Here is a 15,628-nt window from a genome sequence, read left to right on the forward strand (position 1 = left end):
TACAAAATTACATAATATTTTCGGTGTTTGCTGAATGCTAAACAAACACTTGAAAGCTACCACGCAAAGCATTGTGGGAAAATTGCAAACACAAATAAAGCTCATCTGCCACTTGTTTAGAGAAAACGACATGTTTTTTTGGTTTGAACAAATTTATTGACACTAAAAACAGAAAACAATCATGACAATCTCAACAGCAATTAAGCACATTCACAATATTATATTCCAATATTACGTTTTTAACAGCAAACACAAAGTGAGGTTTGAACAAACCTTCTCGAAAATCAAACATATTCACAATTTCATTATATAACATCTTTGTTAGTGTCAATAGATCCGTCCAGGCCATGTGTCCATTAATTTTTTTTTCTAATAATAATTTGATGCAATGTTTGAAATATCAAATTATAATATGGTAAGCAATCTGTGCAGTACAGTACTTGAAAGCTGGAACACAAATCTCCATCGGGAAAAATGCTAATTTAAATAGACATGTATACAATTTTCAATGTACTTATGCCCATATTCCCAAACCTCAATATTTATTTTGTTTCAATACAATATTTAGAATGAAGATCGCTGAAGCGCAAAGCATTGTGGGAAAATCTGCAAACGTAAACAAAACATACATATCACTTGTTCATAGACAAATTAATCATGCTTGTTCCGAAAAGTAATACTTATTTTCAGTCAATAAGATGTTACAGATAAATAAATATAATAAAATAACTTAGCAGACCAGCTCCGTCCTACATTTCCCAGAATGCATTGCGGGTCAACCGACTGCTCAACACTGGATAAAAACAAGCCCTATCAGCTGATGCAAAAGCAACATCATTTCCACCCGTGGACCGACACGGCACGCTAACTTATTCGCCGAGGTTAGTACGTGGCAGTGGGGCACCGTGATACGTTTATATTTAGCCTACCTTCACTTTTAGACCGCGTCAATGTGGCCCTTTTTAGTCAAGTCGAGTCAGTCGTCGTCGCCCAGGACTGGAAACCGCTGCTAGGTCAGCCGATTGACATTAACGTTGTTGTTCTCCTAAAGTACGGTTGATCATTACTAGCTTGTTAGCAAACCAACAATATGCTGAACAGATAGCTTCAGATCGTTGTCTGATCCTCATTCTATGAAGATAGCATTTATAGATACATTTTAGTGTATTAAGTCAAGTGCTTAAATATCACAATTTATGGCATCATAGTGAGGTTGCTTGAGTCTCAAATAAATTCTCCAGGAAAATAAGCTGAAGGCAAGATTAAAGGCACAATTACAAATAAAACTAGATGTTAAAAGTCGACATTTCAATTAATGGAACTGTTTTTGCAATCATAGAAATTGTCAAAGTGTGCTAGTCAAGTGTAGTCTATTCCCAACAATGAGCGGTCAAGGTCCAACTGGAGATAAAGGAATGAACACATCGCTAGTCTGTCAAGAGAGTTACGCCTGCGGTGGGTCCGATGAGGCCTCTTTCGAATGCGACGAGTGCAGCAGCCTCCAGTGCGGCCGTTGTGAGATGGAGCTCCACCGACAGGAACGGATGAGGAACCATGACCGGGTCCGCATCGCCCCGGGTCACATCCCTTTTTGTGACTCGTGTAAAGGGGACGGAGGTGGCTCGGTCACGGCCGGGCGGCTGAGGGCGGCAGTGCGTTGCCAGGGATGTAAGATCAACTTGTGTTTGGACTGCCAGAAACGCACCCACAGCGGCGGGAATAAGAGGAAGCACCCCATCACCCAGTACCCGCAGGTCAAAGGTCCACAGGATAACAGCGTGAGTGCTGGCGAGTCTGAACTGGACATTCTGAAAGACCAGCTGGACAGGGTGTGCAGTTTCCTGTTAGTGGACGAAAAAGAAGAGATGAAGGTAAGTTCTGTGAAAATCCTCTCTGAAGGTATTCCTAAATTCTAAAACATGCAAAATGTGAGGAAATCTTACATGTTTTTTGCATTAATATATATGTTTTATTGGTATATCTCAATTATTTTATAAGATAATACATTTTGAAGAAAGCCTGTCTTATCTTTGACTTCCTGAGCTATGACGTCATGTGAGGAACACGGCACGCATGCAAGCCAGTCACCATATTGCTTTACGTGTTAATTCGTTAAAGATCTTACAAGGTTTTCAAGCAAATTTTTGGTAGTTTTTGTGGAGCACTGCGTAGTGTTGCAGGTGGATGGAGTAATGGTACACAGGGTGAGCAGCCCAAAAAACCTACTGAGAGCTAACGAGGGCCAACCAGCACCAAATAACGAAAGGTAGCTGCAGCCTCGGCAGAAAAATGCGAGGCTGGCTGACCAAATCAGCCAGGCTAACCAAAGACGAAAAACAGCTACGGCAATAAACGCAAAGCCGTCCGGGATTAAACCAAGAGACACGGCAAACCCAGCGCCAACAGGCTGGCCAAAAAACACGAGCACCAACCAGGAGCAGCCCCGGTGATAACGGGGAGATAGCCAGACAAAATTAAACCAACTGTGACACACACAGTGAAAAACACAAACGCAAGCCAGAATTGCCTATCTGAAAGGAGGAGAAAGCTAACGAAACCGCGCTGTAACGGCTTCAGGTAAACTCGCCCAACACAGCTTTTGGAGGTTGAAGCACGCAACTTCAACAAAACAGTCACAAGGCTTGACTGAAAACAAAATGGTGTTTGGGACTAACGTTTTAAGTCAGAATTCATTTTCAATGCTTTCCTAGGTAAAGGACGATGAAGAGTTTGTGAACAAACTAGGATGCGAAGCGGACGAATTACTCAAGGTAGTCTCCATTTTCGGGAACACCGGCGAGGGGAAGTCTCACACGTTGAACCACACCTTCTTCCTGGGGAGGGAAGTGTTCCAAACGTCCCAGACGCAGGAGTCCTGCACAGTGGGCGTTTGGGCCGCCATGGACCCTCTGCACCGTGTGGTCGTCATCGACACGGAAGGACTGCTAGGCGCTGGTAAGGAAAATTCTTTCTTCGACCGATATTTGATTGGGAAAACAATCAATCATTTTTCATGGTTATGGATTCTTATGAAATTTACATTTGCCATTAATGGCATTGAATTAGTAAAACTTTTGACGTCTAAAGCCGACAATGTTTCCCTCTAAAGGTCACATACGAAAAAAAGATCTTTCTACTGTCATTTTAATGTAACCCAATACAGACGCTCCCCTACTTACGACCTTTCAACTTACGTAAAATGCTAGATACTAACATTTTTCTTGGGATGTTGAAAATTATCTGGACATCGCTGTAAGTTAGATTTTGTATTGTGTACACCTATTTTCGAGTAGAGGACAGTACTGTAGTGCTTCTTTCAGCCGCGTTGCGATGTGAGAGGCCACCCAGCATCCACCCCGAAGAAGAAATCCGGCTTCTACCTCTTGGTTCGTGTGTAATCATAACAAGAACTTTTTATTGTTTAATATTGCGTGCATACAATTAATATGGTTGGTGTGAAGTTTAAAGAAGAGGCGGTACGTCTCTTTTGAAACGAAAGTGGAATAAGAAAGGTTGATACGGTTGAAAAAAATTGTCGTAACGCTTTTTTTCGGCCACTTTTTACCACGGAGGAGGACCTCTCGACACGCAAGTCTCATAAGTAAGTAAAATCTCACTTTATTGATCTTTTAGGGCATAGTATTTTATGAAATGTTTATTTTTTAGTACAAAACGATACAGGTTACTTCTACAAGCCTTAAACATACTTATATAAATCGTAAACATACAAAATATAGCACTGAAGCAACTTACAAACAAATTCAACTTATGAATGATCGTCCAGAATTTAACCTGTTCGTAGGTCGGGCAGCGTCTGTTACTAAACTCTAAATATCTTTTTTCTTTTGTGTGTTTTTTTATTTATTATGTGGGTGTCAGTTTTCTGTAGTGTGTGTTTTGGTGTTTCTTGTAAATGGTAAATGGTCTGCATTTATGTAGGGCTTTTCAAGTCACGGAAGACCTCCCAAAAGGCTTTACAATGTGCTTCACACTTACCTGTTCACACACACCAATAGCTTCATTTTATTGACATTTCAATACTGCCGCCCCCGTACCTGAGTTTTGTGTGTGTCCTGTTTTGTTTCATATTGTTTTGTGTGTGCTTTGATTGTTTTTTTATGTTTTGTGTTCTGAATTCTTTGGGTTTAATGTTTTTTTGGGACTTTGTTTTGAACCCATGTTTGTGGGCGTGTCCTGTGTGTCTTCCATTTTTTAAATGTGCCTTCTGTGTGTTGTTTTCCATGTTCTTTGTTTGTGTTTGGTATTTTTTTTGTTTTGTTTGAGTTATGTATTGGGGTTTTTTTCGCATTTTTTTATTTTGTGTGTATTTTCTAAATTTTGAGTTTGCCCTGTTTGTTTAGTTTTTTTTATTTGTGCTTTATTATTATTTTATCTTTTGGGGGGGCCTTTTGTGTGCTTTTTTGTGTGTTGTATGTTTTTTTTTATTGTTTTAAACACGTGTTTGTGTGTCATCTTTCATTTCAATTTGCCTTTTTGGGTGTTATTTTACATATGTTTTGTGTATATTTGGTTCTGGTCTTTAGATTTTAGTTTTTTGGTTGTTTTGGGGGGATTATGTCTTGTGTGTGTGTGTGTGTTTTTTTTTGTTTATTTGTTGCATTTGTTTTGTGTGTGTTTTGCATGTTTTGTGTTTTTTTTTTTTTTTTTTTTTTTTTTTTTTTTTTTTAAATTTTATGTCTTAAATAGTGACCCAAATAGTTTTCTTTAAAAAACATTTTTACACCTTTACTAAAATAAATCCGTTCAAAGAAAAATTGTTTATCATAAAGTTGTAAATAGTTGACTGGTATCTGCTGCTCCCTTTTTAGGAGCAAATTGTTATTTTTCATAGTGTACATAGGTGAAAACATTTACACATCTCATTTTCTCCAATGCAGGATCGGGTCAGGGTCAGCGAACCCGTTTGCTCCTCAAAGTCTTGGCCGTCTCAGATCTGGTCATCTACAGGACGCGTGCCGACCGTCTCCATGATGACCTCTTCAAGTTCTTGGGCGATGCCTCCGAGGCTTACTTGAAGCACTTTGCCCGTGAATTGAAGGCCACCACCACGCGATGCGGATTAGATGTTCCTCTGTCCACCCTGGGCCCTGCCGTCATCATCTTCCACGAGACTGTTCACACCAAGCTTTTAGGATCAGGTAGCGTTCCAAACCGGAGCACTCCACTAGAACTGCAAAGCAATGACGAGAAGGTCTCCATTCCGTAGATAAGCCACCAGAGTCGGCAGACCGCCTCCTTCAGGAACGGTTCAGGAAACTGTCTGTGTTCCCCGAGGCATTCAGTTCCATCCAGTACCGCGGGACTCGAACCTACAACCCACCAACTGACTTCAGCGGTCTGCAGCGCAGCCTGGAGCAGCAGCTGGACAACAATGCTACCCGTTCGCCACGTTCGGCTGGCGTCATCTACAAAGCCCTGCAGGTCCAGCAGTGTCCTGGCTACCCAAGTCGGATGCTAGCTAGCAAAACATGCTAACAGTGACTACTTGATTCTTCTAGGCGTTGAGCGAACGCTTCAGCGGTGATGTTCCTGATGAACACCTGACCAGCAACTCTTTCTTCCCTGATGAATACTTCACCTGCTCCTGCATTTGTCTGAGTTGTGGGTATGTACACTAAAGTATTCTTCTAGTACTCATGGGAGACAAGTTTTACCTTGAATAGCTAGGTAGAGAGGTAAATAAATTAATATTAATTAAAAAAGTAAAAACATTGAAGAAACATGAAGACATTGAAAAATAAGAAACAAAAATGTAAACATGAAATAATAAGTTAAAAACTGCTGTTCTGGCTACTGGCTAGTTTAGCAACAAGAATTAGTGTCCAGCGTGGCCAATGTTTGTTTTTTGTCCGGCTCAGTTTTTTAAAAAGGCCTTTTGCGAATGGTTAGACAAGAATAATTATTAATGAATCAGTTTCTGCAGTGATAGTTTGTGACTTATTTCAATGGCACTATTAACTTTAACATTAACTGGGTTACTATTGCTTGATATTTAGCACCAGCTTTGAGTAATTCAAATAAAGCACTTAAAATCATACCCTCTTTCACTATTTTGCATATTTTCTAAAAATGACCGATTAATTGAAACAATTTATTAATTGTCCAGCTCTAAGATGTAATATTTTGACAAGGATGATAAGAAAATAACAAAAAATGGGATTGTTGTTATGCAGATTGGTGTGACGCATGAACATTTTTCTTGATTTTCTTTCTATTTTTTTTTTCAGCTCAGGCTGCAAGAGAAGCATGAATCACCTCAAGGAGGGAGCAGAACATGAAGCCAAGCACAGATGCCGCTACTCGGCGCAGTACGACAACCGCATCTACACATGCAAGGTGAACTTATCGCTTCCGTTGCCACGGAGTGAACGCTAGTGCTCATGAGTCCCTTTTTCACAGGCCTGCTACGAGGGAGGCAAAGAGGTGATCGTGGTTCCTAAGACCACGGCCTCGTCTGACTCGCCCTGGTTTGGATTGGCCGTCTACGCCTGGTCCGGGTCAGTAAAGAAAGGATTGTATTTCCTTGATATTTGCAGTTTATCCATAACCACTATTAGTGAATTTCTGCCTCATATAACACTGTGGACTTGTAGTACAGAGACAAAAGGTCCACACAAACACCTCCTTACTCGCTAAAAAAACCCTCGTGTGTATTGGTTAATTTTTCCGGGACATTTTTGTTTTATTCTTCGGGTGAAAATGCCACAGTTGTATCCATCTGTATATAGTGTAAATCTGGGGTCACAAATCTTTTGAAGCTTAGAGCTACCTTTTGGTTACTGATTAGCGCGAAGAGCTAGCACTTTGATTTCATGTTGTTATTATGTTATTCACAGTTCACGAAACCCTTAAACGCCTTGTTTGTTGGGGCACCATTTTCTGTGGTGTGTCTTGGGCAAGTACACCCTGGTGGTGCTCACCCCTCTCCAGGCCAGGTTGTAATAATTAGTAAAGGTTTAAACAGGCTCAATCAACCACTTTATTGAATATACATTTTAGGCTTATTTAAAAAAAAAATTGTAAGAGGTGATCCTGTATTTAAAGACACTGATCAAGCAATGATTTCTCATGGCAGTTAGAAATCAAATTTCCTAGCACATCACAATGACTTATCACAGGTGTTCTTAGAGTGCTAGTCAGTGCCCCGGGCACCCCTTTTATAGGGTAACACTATGAATCCATTTACAGTTTCCGTCATTTGGGATATTTTGATGTTGCAAAACACTGTGAGACTTGTAATCCAGAGACGACTAATCAAAGCAAACTCCACCTAACTCGCCCCAAAAGCAATATGCGTATAGGTTGATTTATCAGTTACATTTCAATTTTATTTTCTCTTCTCACCGTGAAAATGCCACAGTTGTATTTATCCACTTATAGTGTAAGTCTTACTTCTGGAAAGGACGTACTAGAAATACTTGCAAACGAACAGATGCAGCAATGGAGCCTACAATTGTAGCAGAAAAACGCTGTGCTTTGTTAATTTTGGTGATTGACATAAATGTAATCATCCATAAGTTAATGTCAAAAGTTAAATTCTGGAAGAAATTCTTTTGGCATTTAAACGTTGCTCTTAAGAGTTGAGGGAATAACTGATTTATTTTGGTCTTTTTCTCACCCTCACAATGGTATTTTTGTAGATACGTCATCGAGTGTTCCAATTGCGGAGTCATCTACCGAAGCAGGCAGTACTGGTACGGAAACCAGGATCCAGTGGAAACAGTTGTCAGAACCGAGATCCAGCACGTCTGGCCTGGGGTGAGCTCACATTCTGATATTTCTTCAAATTTAATCCAGCAACTAAGATCCGTCTGTCCTCGTTTCAGTCCGACAGCTTCTTAAAAGACAACCACAATGCTGCGCAGAGGTTGCTGGACGGTGTCAAGTTCATCTCACAGTCTGTCTCGGAACTCAGCGTCAAGCCGGCCAAGGCTGTCACTTCCTGGCTTACCGATCAGATAGCTCCCACCTACTGGACGCCAAACTCTCTCATACAGGTGTGGATTTTGAAAAATGGCGTGAGGACTTTTTAAGAAACAGATCTGATAATTACCTCATTCAAAAGGCTTTTGGAATCCATAATCGTCAAAATTACTGAAACAGGTAATAATATGATCTCTCGTTAGTCGACTGGGGATAACAGATCTCGGCCGCATGGGTGCTGTTCAGTTCAGGCAGAAAGAACAAAAATAAAGTGCCCCCGCACATGACACAAATTTGCTCGCTCAGCCCCCCCTCTCAACAATAGTCGGCTGGGGATAATGGACCATGGCCAAAGCAGTGCAGTTCATTTTATCCAAGCCACAATGGCACGCTTAAGCAGCCTGAACCGAAAATAAATGCACTCTGCCATCCTCTGCTTTTGGCAATAGTCGACTGGAAATAATGGATATCAGCTATAACTTTGGATTTTCTTTAGACAGGCTAGATCAGCACGCCTCCCAATAAAAGTGCCTTCTGCCAGTTCCCACATAAAATAAGGGGAAATGAATTGCAGCCACACAAGTGCAGTTTATTTCAGGCAGATATAACAGCAAAAAAGAGCGACTACATTGACAAAAGTGCAGACTGCCAGCCCCTGCTTTAAGAAATAGTTGATTTGGGATTATGGTTTATGGAGAAAGCAGTGCAGTTCATTTTAGGCCGAAATTCTAGCAATAAAGAGCCACCACGGTCAATATATGTGCGCAGTCCCTGCTCACAGCAATAGTTGACTAGGGGTAATGGATCGCGGGTAGACACATACTGTTTATTTTAGGTGAAAGAACAGAAATAAAGAGCCTCCACACATTACACAGTTTTGCTCTCTCGAACCCCTGCTCTCAGCAATACTGTACTCGACTAAAGATAATGGTGCATGGCCAAAACAGTGCAGTTAATTTTAGGCAGACCACAATGGCTGCACAATGTGCTCTGATGGCAACTGCTCTAAGCAATACCTGACTGCTGATGATGGATTGTGGCCAAAGCCGAGCATTACATATTAGGTGGGTCAGAACGGCATGCCTCTTGAGAATAGGCCCTTTTGTGTCCCCATTCAAAGCAATATGGTTGTTGGGATATTGGGTCACGGCCGCACGAGTGCAGGTCATTTTAGGCAGAATTAAAGTAATGGCTGAAGAGCTGCCAGGCTGGACAAAAGTGTGCTCTGCCTGTCCCCGCTCACATTACGCAATCGGGGATAATGGATTCTGCCCGCGTGAGTGCAGTTATCTTTTTGGTGGACAGAATGGCAAACAACTTAATTGCGATTCATTTAGCCCTGTTCCAATACTTTAACTCAATTGTTTCAACCGTTTCATCTTCAAAAGTTATTTCCAGAAATTGCCTATTTCTAATTGAAATTGTTTTTGTAAGTATAGCAAGCCAATTTCTTGAAGACCAAATTGAAAACCTAGCGCTTGCATTCAGACTTGAAATGTGTCATAAACGTCTATTTCATCGCGTAGAAATGCCACAAATGCGCAGCCGACTTCCAAGCCAACGACACCAAGCACCACTGCCGAGCATGCGGCGAAGGCTTCTGCGACGCCTGCTCTTCCAAAACACGGCCGGTCCCTGAGAGAGGCTGGGGGCTGGCGCCCGTTCGGGTCTGCGACGCTTGTTTTCAGAACCGAGGAATCCCGACCGGTGAGATAATCTCCCATTCCGCCTCTATCCACAAAAAATGATCTAACATATGATTGTTTTCTAGAACTTCTGGACGCAGCCTTGGAGGAAGAAGGGGGCACCCTGATAGCGAGGAAAGTCGGAGAAGCCGTTCAGAACACATTCGGCGCTGTCGTCGGCGCTATCGATATACCGCTCGGTGAGAATTATCCGGAGGGGAAAGGGAACCACAGTCCATTAATGGAAGAGTATTATCTCTGACACCGGTGCAACAAAATACTATGTCGATTTGCCACAAATGAAGCAGGAAAAATCAGTAATGCTCAAAATAAGCCAACCCTGGTTTATTAGCGATCTTCTTTGCATCTGTTCTATAGTCAAAGGACAACAGTGCGCAAGAGCATAATAGTCGAAATTACTCGACCCTTACATTTTAAGCAATTTCCTGGCAAGTGTTCAATAGTCAAAAAAGAGAACAGCAATGTGCAAACGCTCGACAATAACCAGAATAACCCAACCCTGGTGTTCTAAGCAATCTTCTTCGCAAGTGTTAGATAATCAAAAAGAACAACAGTGCACAGTTGCTCGAAAAAGTCAAACTAAGCCCTCCCTTGCTTTATAAGCAATCTTCTTTGCAGGTATTCTATAGTCAAATAGAAAACAATAGTGCGCAAGACCTTAAAATTATTATTGTTTTACTGTTTTATTGTACACTGAATGTTTTACACAGCTATTTTGAATGGCAATTTATTGCCTGAATAGTGCTTTAAAAGTACATTTGATGTTAATAATAGCCAAAATAGCCCAAAAATTATATTCTGCAGACGTTTAATAGTCAAAATAATCTAACCCTGGCATTATAAGCATTATAAGTGTTCAACTGTCAAAGCCCTACTCATACGCACTAGTATACTCTCCTAACACTAGTTTACTCACTCCCACGTATTACTATACTCTCATGTTTACACTATGCTTTCATACTTCTATCTCTACAGTCTCACACACATACTTCTATACTTCCACACATGCACTAACTATTCTTTCTGACCCACCATCAAATTTGCTACTAGTATAGGGTTTTTCACAATTAGTTATGTTTTATAGTTGAATGCCAAACTGGAGTTGCTGCTGCTAGTAGTTTTTATGAGAGAGTATAATAGTATATACACACACATACTCTATAGTAGTATGTGCATGGCAGCATTGTAGTGTGTGTATGAGAGTATAGTAGCATGTATTAAAGTATAGTACTAGTACGTGTTAAAAAGTAGTGTGTAAATGAGAGTACTGTAGTCTGTGTGAGAGTATGATAGTGTGGATGAAAGTATAGTAGTATGTATTAGAGCAGGGGTGTCAAACTCAATTGAGCTGGGGGCCACATGCTTAAAAGAAAAATCTCATGGGTGCCGGACTAGCAGGTTTAAGAAAAAGAGAGAAAAGGAAAGAGAAAAGGAGAGGGGGAAAGAAGAGCGAAAGATAAAGAGAGAGAGAGAGAGAGAGAGAGAACATGGGAGACAGCGTAAGAGACAGACATGGAGAAAAAGTGAGAGAAATAGAGAAAACATGACAGACAGAAAGTGAGAAAAAAGGAGAGAAACACAGAGTAAAAAGAGACTGAAAAAGAAAATTAAAGAAAGTGAGATGGAGAGAGAAAGATCAAAAGAAAAAGAAAGGAGAAAAAGATAGAGTAAGATTAAGAGAGAACAAGAGTGAGCATTGGAAAGAGAGTGAGGAAGAGTGAGACAAAGTGAGAAATATAAAAAAAATGAGAAAAAGGGAGAGGGTGAGAAGGAAAGAGAAAGAAAGAGAAAGTTAGAGAGAAAGAGAAAAACCAAGAGAGCAAGACAGAGAAAGAAAACAATAGAGAAAAAAAAGGAAAGAGAGAAGATAACGAGGGAAAGAGAGAGTGTGAGGAGGAAAGAGAAGAAAGACAAAGCAATAAAGAGAAAAAGAGCAAGAAAGAGACAGAAAAAATATTAGAAAAATGAGAGAGGGGGAGAAAGAGAGAAAGCGAGAGAAATACTACTACAGATGCTTTGCTATTTAAACTACAGCTCATTTTTCCCTTGCGCTTCGCTCAGTGTTGTGTAGCGGGCCGGATCAAAATCCTCGGCGGGCCTGATTCGGCCCACGGGCCGCCTGTTTGACACATGTGTATTAGAGGGTATAGTAGTGTCTGTACATGGGTATAACTGTGTAGGTATGAGAGTATAGTTGTGCCTTGTGTGAAAGTATGACGTTATATTTGAGAGCAAGTATAATTTACTTCTTCAAACAGCCTGATATACATGTATTTGTGCTCTTCAGTATAAATCTTCATAGAACTTACGACTATTTTTGAATCTTAGCCGACTTAAGTACTGTAAATTCCGGACTATAAAGCGCACCTGATTATAAGCCGCACCCACCACATTTTAAGAGGAAAACCGATTTTGTACTTACACAAGCCGCACCTGTATATAAGCCGCATGCCCCCACATTAAAAAAATGTAACACAAACAGAAACACAAAATTAACCCAAACCCAAGTCCCGCGATTGAAACTGAAGGTCCTTCATAAAAGTACACAGAAGAATCACAGCTGGCAAAATGAACGGAAAATGATACCGGTACTTAAGGTTTGATGCAGACCTGCAGAGTCCGGGTCCCGTTGAAAGTAATCCAAGGAAAAAAGTGTATATTTCCAAAGGTAAGGGTGGGAAGAATATATATCCACTATTGTCTGCCCCGTCCACAAACACTCACCTTTACCGGTCCCCACTTCCCGTCAGCCCGCATTTTTTTTCGCCCCTTCTTTTTTATTGCCCGTGGGAAACATCAGAATAAGTGTCTGAAATAAAGACATTACAAAAATATACAGTTGCAAATACATATTATACATAGTTGCACATATTTACAAAGAAAGACGGTACACCGAGAGAGTTTTTGAAGTTTAATAATAATAACTTTCATCCCAAACGGTGCCTGTGACAGGTAGCAACACGTGAGCAACACAGTAAACGGGTCTGTTTAAAAAAACATACCGTACTTGTAAAAATGACGGTAAACTGTCCTCATCTTCCTCCTTAGAACTGAAGCCGTCAAAGTCGTCTTCCTCAGTGTCGGAAAGAAACTTCGTCATATAGACGTCGTCCCACGCTCCCTTATTCCAAAACACGCTGGCAACACGGTTGCTCCTTCTTTATCGGACTGCTCGATTGCGTTTAACTTGAAAGCTGAGTCATGTGCCTTTCTTTTTGCATTTTGCATGATGAGGGTATGTTTACACTAATTTACTTTATGCACAAGCCAAGAAGTTGCAGTCTTCCTCGGCGCATATATTCTAAATCTTACCTTTTGTACTCGAGCACCGCTGGCGGCCGTTAGAAATATTACATAAATTGGCCGCATCACTGAATAATCCACAGGGTTGAACGTTTGGGGAAAAAAGTAGCGGCTCATAGTCCGGAATTTACGGTAGTCAGGAAACCAGCAGAGGTGAAAGGTAGCTATGACAGTATGAACCTGTGTTTCTGCGTCAGGCCTGGTGAAGGAAGCCGCCCGCCCCGCCTATTGGGTCCCGGACCAGGACGTCCGGGCCTGTGTCGGCTGCCAGCGGGATTTTTCGTCCTCCCGCCTCTCCATTCACCACTGCCGAGCATGCGGTCAAGGCGTGTGCCAGGACTGCTCCCAGGAACGACGCACCGTGCCCTCCCGGGGCTGGGACCACCCGGTCAGGGTCTGCAGCGTTTGCTGCCAAAAGTCCGGAGAACTCTAGCGGGAACTTGAAAATCAGGTGGACAAGTTTGAATCTGGTTCTTCCGTTTGGAACGTCATTTTTCAGGTTTTTTTTTAGAAGTGGTCAGTCCAGGAAACTTGAATATCAGAGAACAGTTTTGGACTATCTTATTTTGCACTTCTCCCAATTGATCAAAGTCCATCCATTTTAGCATTCATTAGGGTTAGCGTTTGAGGGGTGCACACCCTTGGCCGTCCATCACTGATAACACACAGCCAATCAGTTTTCTTTAGTCATTGGTCATCAACGGGAACAATTTTCAGTACTGAGTGGTAGCCATTTTATCCATACAACCTTTATTATACTTATTGCCAACTCGGTGCCAAGTTAGGACAAATTTGCATTGTTTTTGTTTTAAGAGAGTGGAGGGAACATATATTACTGCTTTAAAGGCCCAGTGTGTATTGCATAGCGACCTCTAGTGGTGCAAAAATACTTCATTCATTACAATAAAACACGTTTGATTCAAATAATTAGCAAAACACATGTGCGATCTTTTAAACGTGATATTAGGTTTTGAAATTTATAAGTATATGACACAACTTGAAGAAGCTGACATGTTTGGCGGCATTTTTAATACTGTGGAAGCCTGTATGACCATTTTGCGACGTTAGCTGGTCCTGGTGCTGCTTTTTGCACTTAGTGGCCACCTACCTTTCCAGCTGCATGGGACTGTTGTCGAGTCCTGTCCTTTAGTCATCATTTTTTTCGACCGTTTCCTTCCCTAGCCACTCACTTTACTTGACTGTAGGCTATCGCCTCTATTGTTATCATTCGTTGCTCCTGGTTAGTGCTTCAGGGTCACTCGCCTTCCACAGCTGGTTACGAAGTGAATGGCGCAGAGTTCTGTGATTCCTGGTCCCGCAGTTTCCTTCTCTAGCCACTTGGGTGCAGGTTGTACCTGGTCGCTATTGTTGTTTTCTGCATTGTTAAAATATGGCTTGCTTCATATTTCAGTGCCACTCTTCATTTTTATTAGCTTCTCCTACTGGCTGCTAAAGCTGGTCACTTACACCAGCTTTGACCAACTTCAGCTATTCACTCTTTTAAGCTACAACGATCTCTAGTGGTTATTACAGTCTATTTAAGTACAGAAATCACGTGTGAAAATATAAAAATAGGCTAACGGCAATCATTTCAAAAATATGAGAGAAGGAGAAAAATAGGGGGCTTCTAGAAGCAGAGGAAATGAAAAAATTTGAGCTGGAATATTTGGTTTCTGCTGTTTCATCTTCTAGCCACTTATGTTACACTTAGCTGCATGCCGTGGCTTACCGTTATTGTTTTTTTAGCTCCTTCTGATTAGTGCTTCAGTGTCACTCTCCCTCCAGTGTTGGTCGTGCAAGTGAACGTCGCTTATTCTGTTATTGAGGCATCTTCTACTGTTTCCTTCTTTAGCCACGCATGTTATTAGCAGCTAATGAGCCATAAGCCTCTGTCAATGTGCCACTTGACAAACTCTACTTCGCTCTTGCAATTTTTAACTGGCTCTACCAACTCCAGCTAGTCACTCTTTTCAGCCACTCCGGGTGCATCCAGCTCACTTTGTCTTTAGTTGTCTCTGCTGAGGATTAACACTAGCTTTCATGTCCTGTCACTGGATAAAATTCATTAAATATAGAAGTAGGCTTTTAAGTTTTGACTAGTGGTATCCTTATGGCTTCCATAGGGAATTATTACACACTGTCACTTTAAAGGGACACTAATATTTAGTGCCTCTTCATTCATTAAAAAAAAACGATAACATTGATTTGATTACTCGGTTGAGAAATTTGCGTTTTCTTTTACACCATGGAATCCATGGTTTTCATTCGCATTAGACAACAGTGCCATCTAGTGGTCAAAATATCACACACTGGGGCTTTTAGAATATTTTTATGGTGGATAAATTACAATTTTTTGAGCAATACAGTTTCAGAAACCTATTGGCTGTCCTTATCCAATTGTACTTTTGCTAACCATCTACGTCAATTGGTGTACTATACTGTAGATGCATTCCAATAGATACAAAGAAATATTTACCACACCATAAGCCCTTAGTCAGTATAATGGGGAGCCTTAATATGACAAATTGAGTTTACTGTCAAATGAACCTAATAGCAATACAACGTTGCTGAGGCTGGACCTTCCAAAAACGAGCAGCATCTTGAATCTTTAGCAAATACGGTTTGCCAGAAGTCCCAAGTTTTGAGTCACAAAATGTACATTTCGGAGAGAAAAA

General features: G+C 41.1%; 1 protein-coding gene across 1 annotated transcript; it reads left to right on the forward strand.

Annotated features, from left to right (window-relative positions):
- The first annotated feature begins 469 nt into the window (after window positions 1-469).
- Window positions 470-15,439, forward strand: zfyve1 (zinc finger, FYVE domain containing 1). The gene is made up of 12 exons (XM_088324569.1): window positions 470-1,871; window positions 2,712-2,955; window positions 4,899-5,159; window positions 5,228-5,442; window positions 5,520-5,626; window positions 6,249-6,357; window positions 6,421-6,518; window positions 7,662-7,779; window positions 7,848-8,018; window positions 9,471-9,651; window positions 9,716-9,829; window positions 13,151-15,439. Exons 1-12 carry the CDS (start codon window positions 1,383-1,385, stop codon window positions 13,384-13,386), a joined length of 2,343 nt encoding a protein of 780 aa, XP_088180695.1. The 5' UTR covers window positions 470-1,382; the 3' UTR covers window positions 13,387-15,439.
- Window positions 15,440-15,628: the final 189 nt, after the last annotated feature.

The sequence above is a fragment of the Urocampus carinirostris genome, chromosome 20 (genome assembly GCF_059441175.1).
Source record: "Urocampus carinirostris isolate Australia breed hairy pipefish chromosome 20, RoL_Ucar_1.0, whole genome shotgun sequence".
NCBI lineage: Eukaryota > Metazoa > Chordata > Actinopteri > Syngnathiformes > Syngnathidae > Urocampus > Urocampus carinirostris.

What these genes read in the sequence shown, in the direction of transcription:
- zfyve1 (XM_088324569.1), top strand. Translation starts at nt 1,383, where the DNA reads ATGAGCGGTCAAGGTCCAACTGGAGATAAAGGAATGAACACATCGCTA. An exon ending in ACGAAAAAGAAGAGATGAAG is followed by an intron (nt 1,872 to 2,711) that starts GTAAGTTCTGTG and finishes ATGCTTTCCTAG; the next exon opens with GTAAAGGACGATGAAGAGTT. An exon ending in CGCTATCGATATACCGCTCG is followed by an intron (nt 9,830 to 13,150) that starts GTGAGAATTATC and finishes TTTCTGCGTCAG; the next exon opens with GCCTGGTGAAGGAAGCCGCC.